At 49.1% G+C, this 14,336-nt stretch overlaps 1 protein-coding gene across 1 annotated transcript; it reads right to left on the reverse strand.

The window, feature by feature from the left end:
- Window positions 1-8,849: 8,849 nt before the first annotated feature.
- PFICI_13402 (uncharacterized protein) lies at window positions 8,850-10,230 on the reverse strand (the record flags this gene model as incomplete). Its single annotated transcript, XM_007841983.1, has 3 exons — window positions 8,850-9,023; window positions 9,136-9,447; window positions 9,514-10,230. 3 exons carry the CDS (start codon window positions 10,228-10,230, stop codon window positions 8,850-8,852), a joined length of 1,203 nt encoding a protein of 400 aa, XP_007840174.1.
- Window positions 10,231-14,336: the final 4,106 nt, after the last annotated feature.

The following is a 14,336-nucleotide window of genomic DNA, read 5'->3' on the forward strand; positions in this document are numbered from 1 at the left end:
TAAATATCGCCTTATCCCCACGCCGTACCCTTGCGAGATACCATCGTACGAATCTCGTGCGCCCTGATCTTCTCGGCCCACTCGAGCGCATGAGGGAGTACTCAGATCTGTACTCGGGTGTACAAAAACTCTGGTCGCAAAACCTTTTCTTTTTATTTTATTATTTTTTAAACCCATGAAAAAGTGTGAATAGTCGTGTTGGGACGCAAGCAAGCACGGATGGATCACTGCATCCTATCCTTTTTTTTTTTTTTACCTCGAATTTCTAAGAAACTAATTACACAAACATACGTTCCAAGTGTCACTATTTGTGAACTGGGGAATAAAAAAAAAAGGGTACTTGAGGCCCCAGCTCAACGGATAAATAAAAGGGGTTAGAATTTGGGAAATTTCCATCTGACTTTGTACCGCGGCGCGGCGCTAGAGTTCGGTCAAAAGAAAGAATGGGAAAATATGTAGTACTACGCGACCGAGTATCAATTCCGCGGCACGCTGCCATGACTTGCCAACGGCTGGCTAAACAAGACGCGATCTTAGGCAGGGCTGGGGTGAAGACGATCGCAAGGAGACAAGAATATCAAAGGAGGACTTATTGCCCAGCCTTGCTATTCTTGCCAACGCTTCGACTATTTGGATATCAGATATATTGAATGGGGGATCATCATATACATGAGTATCATTTGTCCAATTAGGTTAAAGCAAGCAAAAGAACGTGAATGCAGTAGATATATACGTACTGTGGAGTGATATACTTGGGACGCAAACAGACTGTGCTGCTACTAATAGATACTAGAAGAGGGCTAATGAATTGCTTTTTCCAGTACTCTGCGTGAGAGGGGCAATCTGGCTGAAATTCAATTTAGGGTTTACTGCCACATCATGTCAAACGTGGCGAGTTTTCCTAGGCGAAAATAATATGTACAATGCTTGCTGAGCTGCGCTGAATAAGAAAAATTGCAAAAAGCTGAACAAAGCCCAAAAAGCCCCCTAGAGTGTTCCCGCCCATGCATGTCTGACACCTTTTCCCTTTTCCCCCTCCTGTAAAAAGGTCCGTTTCTATGGCATACTCTCACCTAGTAGGGCCCGGATGTTGGAACCTTTGGCCGTTGCCAACTTGATCGTTTATTATGCATCGACGTTTTCTTCATTGGTTTTTCTTTGCCTTTGCGAAATTCCCACCGGCGTAAAATCTCAAGTAGTCTACTACTAATAGTTCGCGCCCTCGCGCATCTCTTCGGGAGTAATGGCTCCGTGCGAGTTCAGTTAGTGGTGTCTGTTCTCCATTCCCCTTCTCTACTACACAGTACACGCAAGTACCCTCTGTGGACTTGGTCGCTCTCTGGCTTTAAGACGGTCATGATTGCTCGTAACCTTGGCAGGGCAGGGGGGAACCACAATGATACCACGTACAGATAAACTGCACCTTTTGTTGCTGCGCTTCATCGGACGAACCCAGATCTCGGATCGTCTGTGGCCTAGTGAACATCGATGGTGCTGTTTTACGTTCTACGGAGGACGTTCCGCGGTCGAATGAATGAGCAGTGGAGTCGGCTCGCACGGATTGGGCGGATTCTTGAGACATGGGGACGACTAGCATTGAGATAGGTCAAAACTAGATGACGATGGGGCCCGACCGAGATGCCGGGTCCGCGTGTAAGTGTTGCGCAAAAAGGACATTCGGCTCCGGGACAATTGAATTCTCGAGCTTGCGAGCTAACTACATGAATTAGCTACGTATATTCCAAGGAGACTTGAATCGTAGTAGTTCCAAAATCCGAATTGCTAGTCTGGGGGGCCATGCCTTGAGGCGGGGACGATTAGGAACAAAATAGTAAGTAGATCGATCGATATTTCACTAGCGGCTCGCAAGCAAAGCATGTGTCCTCCCGCTGTGAGATCTGCAGCATCCAGACCTGCTCAGGCCTTTCTTGCCGTCGAGGACGAGAAGGTTGGGCCGCGAAGGAGGGCAGTGACGTCGTAGGAGAGATGCCATCGGCCGGAGGCAAGTTGCGGCGAATGGGGACATAATAGGCTGATGTAGCACCAGCAACGGGCTGCGTTTGGTATTGGAATAGTCTGACACCCTCAGGAAAGAACATCAACGGCCCAAAGGAAAACCCAGAAGCATGCCAGACACGACTCCAGTTAGCCAGTCCTCTGGTTCCGAGATGGCTCAGCCTAACATTCAGGGGAAAGAGGAAACATCCTAGACAAGATGAGATCACCTAGCAATTGTGGCCCTTGAACAGAGTTGGCATGAGTAATTCTTACCACCCAGGCAGAGTTATGGTAAGATGGTTTCCTTTGACTACGGGATGGCGGGTGGTGATTTAGTTGCCGTCTATGCCTCGTAGGGATAGCTAGAGGCTGCTACTAGAGGATCATCGTAGATCCGCGTTTCCATTTCAGCCCTCGAAAGGCGACGATCAGGCCAAAAGAATAAAATGACAACATACCATGGTACAAATCCCGATCGTCTAACGCGGAATGTTCAGCCCACACTACTAGGCCAATGCCAGCAAGATGAATTTAGCAATTGAGCCAGCACCAGCAAACACCGAGCCGTTGTCTTTCTCACTTGCGAGCTGGATGGAGCCTGTAGACACCCCCCAATTCCATCCTTGTTGGAAGGTTTGGCTTGAATTGAGGCGGAATTATAGTACAGTCAGGCGGCAGTACGTACTCGAGTACCCGGCCAAGCTTGCTCAAGCCAGCTCGACTCAACCCCTGCGGCATTGGCTTGCCCACTACCACTTGACTATAGTAGTATTCAGCATAGTGTCGATTCGCGCAGATGCAATGGCGCAAACTCTATTTTGAAGCCAATCGCCATGCTGGGATGTCCCGGCCGCATCCACGCCCATGTCTGCAATCTACGGGATGCGGGTCTCTCGTCTGCCAAAGAAGAAGAAATCCCAGCCGCGGTTGGATGGTGCGCGCGTGTCAATTGTAGGTTGGACGGCTTGGGGGGCCGGTTCAATGAAAAGGGCAAATCGTGATCTGGGCTCAACCTACCTACTGCCAGTGAGCTTGATGTCAAGGACGCATTCGCGAGTCCTTGCCGGATTGTTCATCCTTGAAGTGGTTGACCGCGTCATGCCCTGTCCTGTGTTTTCTCTATCTGACAGGCGCCGCCTCCAGTGCCGGGCATCATCATGGTTGCGCCCAAACATCGATAGTGAGAGACCGCGCACTGTTGGCCATACTAATATGGATGAGCCGGGAAGCCGGTCGCTTCTAGGGACGCCCAGGTTCGGGCCTCGTATTGAGCGCGAGTGACGAAAAAGACATTCGTGAGTCGTCCTTTACTGCCGGAGGGATGGGGAATGACACCAAAGGGATAAGTGTCATCTCTCGCCTTCTTCCGCGATTACTCTCCACGTGGCGCGCGACATGGGCTGTATGTCTGCCACGCGAGCCTGCATCTCACTTCCCGCCATGATCGAGATACTGTTTAGTACGGATCCACAAGACGTCTTTTTTTTCTTCTTCTTTCCCTTCTGCTGTGTTGGACTGGCCCCGGACCTGTTCCATCTAAGACAATCAAGTGTGACGGCTTTAGCTCTTCGTTTTCCCAAATGGTAGTTGGCCGCGGACAATGACATTGGTTTGTCCTTCCACTCGCCTTGGAGCCGGTGCAACCACCCTCTCCAATCTTTTCCTCCCCAGCCACAAATTGGCCCTTGGGAAGCTTGAGACGAGGCGCCTAAGACATGCCTGACAGATCTAGCCATGCACATACCCTCCTCTCCATCCCATGCTCCCGTCATGTCAGCATCATTCTTTGCAACATGGCCCTTGTCTCTACATACAGGAAGTATATCTATTTCGTATTGTGCGTCAAGGAATCATCAAATAACATCACAAGCGTGGTATTTTGGGCAAATCTAATCCTCGCAAACAACCGGGTACCTGGCTACGTGTCGAAGAGGAGGAGGGCAACCCCGGGTTTGGCAAACTCAAAAAATTGATTGAAACGCAGGGCCGCATCTACCCTTGTCCTGCCCTTCTTGTGCGTCTACTGTGTAAGTTGAGTCATCAGGATCGATCTCACGCTGTCTCAGATACGTGTAAGGGTCGTACAACGACCGACAGCTACCCTTCTTCTCGTGTCCTCCTCCCTCCTTTGACTCCTTAGCCCGAAGATTCTCAGACCCCGAAGCAGCCGAGGGGAAAGAGCATGACGTTGAGGGTAAAGTACACATTTGGACACTTTCTCAGACTGTCGGGCCATGTCCCGACTTGTACGATACCAAAAGAAGACGGCCGTTCCAGCCCCCAGGGTTGGAAGCAATGGGCTGAATAGAGTAGCTAGAATAGAGGACGTCACGCGCCATGACGTCCAAGTCGAAACTTGTTCGTCAAAGAAACAAAGTCAAGCAGATAGGGTCTGGTCTACAGTTCATACTAGTTGGTTGATTGGTAACACTCGAGGACGGTTTTTTTCCTCGCTCGCACCCCAAACGCACCAATGAGACCCTAGCGAGTCGCCGCAAGGCGAGAGCTTAAGATATGAAGAAAACGTGTGCCGCAATATAGTTCAACGTCGGGGCTGAACTTTGATTTGCATCCGATGGAACTCTAAACATTAAAGCTAGGCTCCCTTGGGGTCTTAGAGCTCTTCCCTTAGCACCTGATAGTCCCCTCCCAAATTTTCCGCAGCTTACCTGCGTACTCTACCGATTTTGGTTTGGCTTATAGCATGGCCTCCGCCTCCGGTTCAATATGCAGGGCCAGACATGGGACGGGCAAAGGGCCCAGGTGTTACGGATATTCAATCCGGTCTGATCACACCAGCCGCCTGGGGAAGAGCAATCACTGACTCGCAAGGAGCGGAAATGTTGATCATTTCAGTCAAACAGTCTCCCAAGGCTGACCGGTTGACGATATGTGCCAATATGTTTCGTGTGTCTAGACAATATATGAGTGGACTTTGCAGTTACAGTAGTGACATGCATGTCATGAAGCATGGTAAGCAGCAAAACAACATGTGTCAAGCCCCCCCATCCAGTAAGGAAGCTGGACTTGGGGACTGGGAGGGGGTAAGAAGGATCAAAAAGTGTCGGGACTTTTTGAGCCGCGCCTTATGTATGCAACTCGGCTTCGTGACACATGCAGCTGTGTATAGACCAATCCTTGTCCTGATTGTGGCCCCCCTCCTCCCACCCCGTTAAGTATCACAGGCCAAACGGGGGGAGGAAGCTGAAGTATCTTCATGTGCAGGTATCATGGGAAGTTGATGGCCTTCAAAAAAGAAAACCCATCAAAAAGAAAGAAAAAAAACAAGAAGAAAACATCTTGTGCCTCGTGGCTTGTGTCAAATGAACGAGATTCCCCATATCCCGTAGGTACCCTCTTGACATGGGAAATAACCCTTTGGGCATTATGTACCCGTGTACTCTGTAGAGTGCAGACCAAGTACAAAATGAATGGCCCTGTTGAGGTCCCGGCAGGCTGCCGCTGGGGTGTTATCAAAATTGCAAGGAAGGCTTTCCCGATATCTTCAACAACGGAGGGCATGATTGGGTTTCGATATGGTTGCCTTTTTTTTTTCCCCCTCCCTCTCCGTCTTCTCGCATCTTGTCATGCCATCATCTCATTGTGTTTAAAGACGACGGATCTGCCGTGGTACGATTTGGCAGATTGGAGACTGTTGAGAGGAGGGGGATGAGATGTAGATCTGCCTGCTTGCATGCATATTATATCGAGATGAACCACATATAATGCAGAGCTTGCTGCTTGAGGGTGTGGCAGGTGTGACCATCAGGGTAGGGAGCGCTTGAAAGGAGGGACCCCTCCACGAAGAAGGGTCACAGAGTATGATGATCACGAGGACACTCAAAATTATAGGGAGGGGAGAGAGAGAAAACAACCAAAGGAAAAAAAACGGCACTGGTTTTCACTGTGGTTCCGAAAGTCCTGTCTCACTCCCCACATTCCTTTTCGCCGGCCGTGTGTGTCCCATTTGCCTCGTCCCGTTCCGAGATGGAACTGCGTTTCGCTTCCTTGCATATCGAAATCGGCCGTCTTGCCAGTCGCAATACCAAAGAAGTCGGTATTTTCGTACGACTCTAATGAACCCCGCCTCTAGATGAGCAGATACACGATAATCGTAACAGATCTGATTTTGGGCCTTGTTTTTTCTTCTTCTTTCCAACCTTCCTATGATGCGCTGATATTGTCTCATGTACCTATATACATATGGCCAATACGCAGCCAACAATAAACAAGGAAAGAAGTCAACAGGCTTGTCAATGCATTACCAAGGATGGCTGGCACGAGTGGCGCACGACATGGCTGCAGCAAGCAATCATCATGAAATGCCGTGAGCTGCAGCGGGTTGGTCAGAAATACTTGACTCGGCATGAGTACCTGTAGGAAGCGGACGGGGGGTGCGAAGTTCAACACTGTATACATGATTGATTTTCTTTCTCCCTCCTAGAGTGAGTGGTCCGCCTCATTGAATGCCAGAACAGCGAATAAGAGGTTACCGCGTGCCCCCTCGACTCCTCTACTTTTGTGGTTGGAGCTATTGTTACACCAAATCTGCTCCGAGGCCCTCCCGTCGCTGAGCGCTTATTTTCGTTGTAGCTTAGTTGAACAGCTATCAACTAAATCAAGTAAATCAAGAGCAACCATGGTGTGCTGAGACGAGGACAGAGACGGGGGATAGTGAGAGAGGGAGAGGGGACGCCACTCGAACCACAAAGGAGAAGCAGGGTGAATCTAGAGAAGAAAAAAAAAAAGCAAACCGAATCCGCAACTTGAGGCGAGTCAACACGTCAACCTACTTTATCGATTGAAGAAAGGACAAATTGGGCCAAAAGAAAATAACGAGATCTGACCAACAAACAACCCGCCGCAACTAAGACACGTGCGTAGCATTTTTTTTTTTTTTTTTTTTTGGCCGAGGGGGGTGGGGGAAAGAGTTGATCAGCCTAGACCGGTTTGCCCTGATACATAGATCCCAGATTCATTTATATATACTATATACACATGTATACGTTTTTGACTGCCTCGCAGGATAAGCAAAGAAAAACGTGTCACCTATTCATAGCAATCAAGATATTGTGCATGGTCGTTTTTCTTCCTTTGCCTTTCTTCTCTAGTCTCTCTCTAATCTAAGCCCGCCTTCTTTTTCTTTTGCTTTGATTTCCCCCCAACGCTGCCACACATGTCATCGTGGAAACTGACGGATCAAGTCGCACGGCATCCAAGAGCAGGAGGAAAGGAGAGGAAAGGGGTGGTGAAGGAGAGGCACGTCCCGTTCTGCAGACCTGCCACGCGCACTCTTGTCTTTAGTGGTTTATTTATTATTAATTATTTTTATGATTTTACAACCCGCTTCCCCCCCTCCCCTCCCCTCCCCATGACAGCAAAAAAGACTTATATAAGAAAATCATGACGACGTTTTGAGGTCTGGGCTGGGGAAATTTCATGGTCGGGGTGGTGAGTGGTACGCACGTCCCGATCTACTGGTTCTAGGCCATCTTGCGTATAGCCGCCGCTTTCTTAGTGCTGCTCAAGTTCACGTAGGACAATATCTGTCATAATTGCTAGAAGGATATGAGATATGGAAAGAGTCGAAAGGGGGGAGCGGTGGAAAAGAAAAAAAAAAAAAAGAATATGAAGATGAACCAAGGAGGAGGGGAAAAAAGGTTAAGAAACTTGCTGGCTTGCCATTTTTTCCCGCTCATCTGTTTCGTGACACGGTCCGTACCGCATCAGGGAATGAAGCCGGTAGGTCATGTCGATGCCGTCTTGCTGAACCGCCATGACACTGTCTTAGCTTGAGATTATTAGACGGATAGAGGAAAAAAAAAAAAAAAAGAGATGTCAACTGTCCAATCACGAATTTTGCATTGCAGGGAAACTCTCATGAAAAGGCCGTAGTAGGAAGAAGTGTGGTAATTTGGCAGTAACATAGATTTGAGATCAAAAGCCTAGTAGCTTCGCAGACTATAGTAGAAAATAACCCCAGATCCGAGTAGTAAAAGGGGGAAGTTCTTTTTGTGTTTGGGGCAGTTCGTTTGAGAACTGTTGCGGTACGTTATTTCCCTCAACAACTGCCTTTCCATACACGCAGCACGGTTTCGCCTTTTCAGTAGTTTTCCTCCCATTTTGTCCGAAAGATGCCCGAAAAAAAATATCGGTTGGTGGCAACTTGAAGTGTTGATTCCTTCCCTTCTATGCTTGATGCATTCGTTTTTTTCTTCTTTTTCATCTTGCATGAAGCAGCCATGTTGCGAAAGGGTTCCGACCAAACCCGGATATATGTTTGCCAATGCAATATTCCACCTCCCATACACTTGCGAGCCACAAGCATAAAACGCCAAAAACAATGCCAGTCCTGTGATGCCAAATTCTGTTGTCCCCAGGAACCAAGGGTATATACAAATAGGTTGTTGTAGTAGTAGTAGAGAGTTGTAGTAGTAGTAGTGGTGGTAGTAGTGGTAGTGATGTGTTGCGGAGCAAGTCCGCTAAAATTTAAAAAAGGGTCGAGGCCAAGGAAAATTATGTCCATTCGGGTATATGATGATAACACGCTTCTGTGGCCGAGTGCATCGATTGTCGACCGGAAATCACGAAAACAGTAATATATAGCTCACGGTTCGTGTTCGTGTGGGCATGATTGTAGGTAAAAGTCAGTCAGTCCAGTGCAGTCTAGAATCCCGTCCAGTCTGTCTGTCTCTCTGGTTTGCCCCGGCAGAGATGCCTGGCTGACTGGGTTGGCTGGCTGGCGGGGGAGTGTTTGTTGATGTCATTTTCCTCATCGTCATTGTAGGATCGTGATGAGTGAGACTAGTAGCAGTTAGATGGGTAGTTGAAGGCCCCGTAGCGCCGGTTCATTATTCGACGGCTTTAGTTCGCATGGATCTCTGCTCCATTTGCCTCTTCCGCTCCAATTTGGCATAGTGCAGCCCACAAGCGTTGCAGAGTGTTCTTGCGCCATCAGGTCCGCGGCGCCATTCGGGCGTGTCGATTCTGTTGCAGCTGTGGCATCGTCCAGGCGGAGCAGCACGCTATCATGACCTGTTAGTATGTTTTTCTTCATTTTTTTTTTCATTACTTTCCCGAATAGCGTCGGGAATAAAACAACTGTCAAAATTTGGAATGAAATAAAAAAATACTTACTCCACGGCGCTTCTTGACTTCGCCAAGTCCATAGTGCTGCTTGCTGCCGTCGCCGTACATTGACACATCGTCGTCGTCGTACGATCCCCTGTGCTTGCCTCCCTCGCGGGCCTTTTCGCTAGCAATGCTGTGGTGGACGTGTTCCCTGATACTGTCGAGAGTCTTTCTCACATAATCCGTGTTGTGCAACATCTCAGACACTTCCTTGTCCGTGGGCAAACGGTTAGGGTGTGGCTGCCCAGTTGGTTGCTCCGATGCGAGATTGGCATATGCTTCAGCAAAATTGTAGATTGTCCTCGAGGCCCACATGAGCTATAATATACCAAGTCAGTAAGAACGAACAGCTAGTGATAAATCTCGCCTCAAAGTTGGTCTTACCTTTTGTAGACAATCACCATAACCCCAAGCCTCAAATTGACGGTTCAATGGGTTAGGATCATATCTGCGCTGAATACAGTATTCCTCATCGGCGGGTACTGGTGGCCTTTGGTTCTCATACTGCGGTGCCATTGGTGGACCTGCATGACGTGGTGAAATCGGAGGGCCTCCCTGGGATGAGAGAGGGAGTTGGCCAGGAGGCAAAGGACTGGGGCCGGGATATGGGACCGGTGCCCCGTGAGAGCCAGAGAAGCTGTCATTGCGCTGGTGGTGGTGAGGAGGCTCTTGTGGCTTTTGGTAGTCGCGATGTTCGCCAAATTGATAAGCTGGTCCAGGACCAGTATTCTCCGGCCGTGAGAAGACTGCGGGTGGTGCCCGGTTGTCAACAGGCGGCTCTGGTCGTGGAGGGGCATTATTGCTATAGGCTGAGTGAGGAGGAGGAGGAGGCGGAGGCGGCGGGAGGCTCGTTGGGCCGGCCGTCGTCGTCGGTGTCGTCGGTGAATAGGTGGGTTTTGCACTGTTGAACATTTCTGATATCGAAGGTAGAGATTGCCTTTGTTGAGCTGGCTCCGAGTCTTTGGACGTCCTCCTGAGGGCGTCGGCCTGGTTGAGGATGCCCGGCATTGGAGCTGGAGAGTGATGCAGATATGTTGGTGGATATGCTGTGTTGTGCGGGTGATAGGCAGTAGCCGGGCTCATGAGTGCTGCCGCGGCCATGTTGGGCTGTCGTTCTGTTGCTCTGGGGTGTAAGTCGGCAGAGTCCCGTGAGTATCGGCTGAAGAGTTCTGGTCGACTGGTGGAGGTGAAACCACTATAATAAGAGGAAAAGTCTTAGTACTAGTCAACCAACCCGGGTGCATGTGTGTGCCATATGTCATGCTATAGATACTAGCCGCCTTGCCTTTGGGGGGCAGAAAAGAAGGAGAAAAGGCACCAACCTACCTTTGCCTGGTGCCAGATTCACCCGTGTCCATAGCGGAACGGACTACTGCCAATAACGGTGCCCAAAAAAAGTATTCCCCAGCCGGCTCGACTAGAGCGATTCATGCATCTGGGTCGTTGAACACTAATAAATGGAGGTCGTCGATCGCCTTGGGACAGAGATGCACCGGTGCCAAACTCTGTCGCCTTTGCTGACTGCGCCGGGTTCGTCGTCTACTAGAGCAGTATCTCTCTCTCTCTTCTCGCTCCCTTTCGTGAACTGCTTGGTCAACCAATCCAATCTACCCACTCAAGCGCTGGTGTCGACTCTAGTAGCGGGACCAGGAGTAGTGAGCGGGGCCCTTTTAGACGAGGCAGATGGAATGATTAGGTACGACAGGCAGGTCAGGTCAGGTCAGGTAGGTAGGTAGATAGACAGGTACTGGGCGTGCTACTAAGATCAGAAATCTGTAGTGTAGAGGCCGTCCGACGTAACGGCGCGCAGCCCAGGTGGTACGAGTAGTCGTGGGTTTTTGGGGAGGAGAAAGCGGCGGCGGTAGGTGGTCCTTTTTTTCTTTCCTTCTTCCTCTATGGCCTTGTCCTAAGGAGGGTACGTATATAGGCAGCTCGTCGTTTTTGTTTGGTTATACCTTCAAAAATAAAATCCAGAATGATTAGAATAAGCCCACGAGACGGAAAAAGCTGTTGTGGCGGGCGGGAAGGCCCAGCGCCGATGCGCAAGCCAAGTTTCGTTTTTCTTTTTTCCTTCTGCTTCTTGTTTCTTTTTTTCCTCTTCTCGCTGTTGTCTTCGTTTTTTTTTTCTGATACCCGGCTCCGGGCACTTGCTCCGTGCTCAATTTTTCAACCTTGACCGTTGCGAGGAAGGGAAATAGAAGAGTAGGAAAAAGGAATAAATTCAGAAAAAGAATATAGCACCACCACAATTGTGCTTTTTGGTGTATTTTCTTTATTTTTTATGAGACATTCAGATCTCACCTTTTTTTCTTTCTTTCCCTTTCTTGCTCTCTCTAAGGTTGCCCCAAGTGGGTCTGGAACAAATCCGCGAGAACGGATTATGGGATCTTGCTTTTTGGTGAGGGGGTCGAGTGTCTAGTGTGTAGACTGGCAACTAACTAGCCTGAGCGAGGACCTAGCAGATGCAGTTGATTGCAACGCTGCCAAACCCGTCCTGGGAGGGAGTCGGTCAAGGGAGGGGACTTGAGTAGGTGAGTAGGTAGTAGGTGGTGGTGGTGTTGGTCGGTTGGCGTGGTCCAAGGTTCCTCTAAGCCGCGGCAAAGTCAGGGAAAAAAAGTGGTAGAGTTCAAGTGTGTGTGTTGCTGCTGGTGGTTCGATTTTTCCGCATGTATACAATTGGTATAGTCGGGTTATAATAGTAGTGTTGGTTATCTGCTAGATCGATCGAGCACAGGCGGGCGGAAAGGTGGGTGAACGAAACCAAAAGGCAGGCGGATCAGAAATAGGAACGAGGTCCGTGGCCGTTGTTCTAATGCAGCTGCAGATTGTCCCGTTTGGCCCGTATATTAGACATCAAAAGAAGGGAGAGAGTGTGGCGAGCTTGGTTGATTGCCAGAGGCAGGACGGAGGTTTTTGCTTTCGTAAAGGAAAGGTCAAAAGAAAAGAAAAAGAAAAAGAGACCAAAATTGACAAAAAACCACCGAGGCCCAAGGGAAACGCGGGCGGTGCTGGAATCACAATCTTTTATGAAAAGGAACCCGAGAAAACTAGAGCGGCAAGAAAGAGGTGATGAGCGATCGTACTATGTACTATGGTTGGGGTGTATGCAACTGTGTAGTATGTATTGGAATGCCACTACCTGGAAATGAGCGAAGCTGAGTGGGCACGACGAGATCTCAACTGCAACCCCTGCAAAGAGACGCTCATCCCTGTCAGACCCAAGTACGGGTGGGGGAACCAGGGCCAGGGAAGATGGGCTAAGATGACCGGGGGCCAAGGACGATGGCGGTCGGCGGTCACTGGACGAGCTGTGGAAGGGGGGGTGGTCGGGAAGGATCTGTGTGGATGTGCTGCAACACTGATGGATGGATGGGATGGATGGGGGATGCGATGCGATGGGGGGGAAGAGGTAATAGTCAGGTAGTGCTACTGTAGAAAGGTAACCAGAGTAGAGTACCTGTTCCGCCTGTGTTATTAGTTTGGTTACCTGTTCAGTAGGCAGCAAGTATTTCAGTTTATTACCTAGGTAACGTTTGTAGTAGCAAGTAGTAGTTAGTATGCAAAGTCTCGTGCGCAGGACAGAAAGACAATAGGACGTTGTTATTACAAAGACAATCAATATAAGGTATAGGAAAGAAAAAATAGAAAGGTGGTGAGACTACGCAAACGTACACGCGCATACTCACATGAATTACATAGGCACATGCATACAGAGACATACACCATTAGATAAATACACACACACACACGTTTTTCTTTGACCCTCTGTTCATGCCCTACCTACTCCCAACCCATCCAGTCTCCTCCAGTCTCCGACTATGTGTTGGCGCTCCTTGTCTAGCTGCTGCTGCAGTCACATTACATACATAGACATTTAATCAATTGTAAGTCTCTGTTGGCCAGGGGTTAGATCGGGATCTGGGCGCCCTAGCGAGGGCTGCAGCCCAGCAGCCGTGGCATCATCAACGGCCTTGCCTGGCACTGCGTTGCAGTCGTTTCCTGCTGGTGGCCTGGCCTTTTTGGCTTCTCTCGATGGCGATCAGCGCTTGCGAGACCTGGTTACCGAAAGTGGCTATTGGCGATCATCGAAAGAAGCCCAATGTAGGGCCGCGTATCTACGAATACAGAAGTGCTCCCTGTCTGCAAGGCGGCATCATCGGTGTAAAGTTGCAAAAGACTTGGGTAACCTGTCACTGAATCTATTGTGATTGGGGTTTCCTTTTGTTGTCCACTATGTTCTAGTTGTCGTCTCGGATTCTTCTCTCCGGTAAGGTTGCAGAGATCGTGGAGACTTGTAAGAGTAATAAGTCGAGGAAGCAAGAGTCCGAATATAGAAACTTTGCTGGCTTTGCGCATATAGTGGCCGCCCGCACGCGCAATGTGGAAAGCCGGCACATTGCTCTGCGCTCTCTCTCTCTGGGTGTGATTTGCGATTTGCAGTCGATCTCTCACTTTGTTACGGTTTCTGTCGCGAAACATGCCCAGGCCCCAAATTCTTGCTGATCTTCCAGAAGTGGTGTCCGAATGACGACACTTTTTTTTATATACCTTCTCAAAGACATGCTGGTTTGTAATATTGCAAACATGGGCTAAATCCGTAATGTAATGTAACTTCAACACACATTGCAACTTGCGCGACATCGCTGCAAAAACACGAGGCCAATTATTTTCGTCAGGGATAAGCAATGCTCTAGAACGAGGAGGCAAGATCAGTCAATACCTGCTGCTTGTATTGACCGTGGCTTGACAGAAATGGGTACATCGGCAGTGTACACTCCAGTAATTTACTGATGGAGCTCGTCAGTCGTTACCCACGGCTCACCAAAGTCTCCCAACTTTTTTTTTTTTTTATCTCCGTCTTTCCCATTCAAAGTGGGCTTTTGCTCCCTGTAAGATTCGATCAAAGATTTCAACTTGATGTGGGCTCTGGACGACAGGGGTTAAAGTAGCTGGGTACATCAAAGAAAGGCAATGGTTGAGCTGGCCGCTGAAGGGAGGGGAAATGTACGAAGTAATCTGTACCTGACCTAGATGTCTGCTGTGTGCTCGGCATTCCTATCTCCATACATATATCGAGGACCTTATATTCGTACTCACAGATATAATCGTTGGTGTCATGATAAACGCGACTATATATGTATCTTTGATGCATTTTGTTGGCATGCCTTGAGGGCACTTTCACGGCGCGCAATATGCGTACCCGCTTG

Source organism: Pestalotiopsis fici, assembly GCF_000516985.1.
Source record: "Pestalotiopsis fici W106-1 unplaced genomic scaffold PFICI_Scf_11, whole genome shotgun sequence".
Taxonomy (NCBI): domain Eukaryota; kingdom Fungi; phylum Ascomycota; class Sordariomycetes; order Amphisphaeriales; family Sporocadaceae; genus Pestalotiopsis; species Pestalotiopsis fici.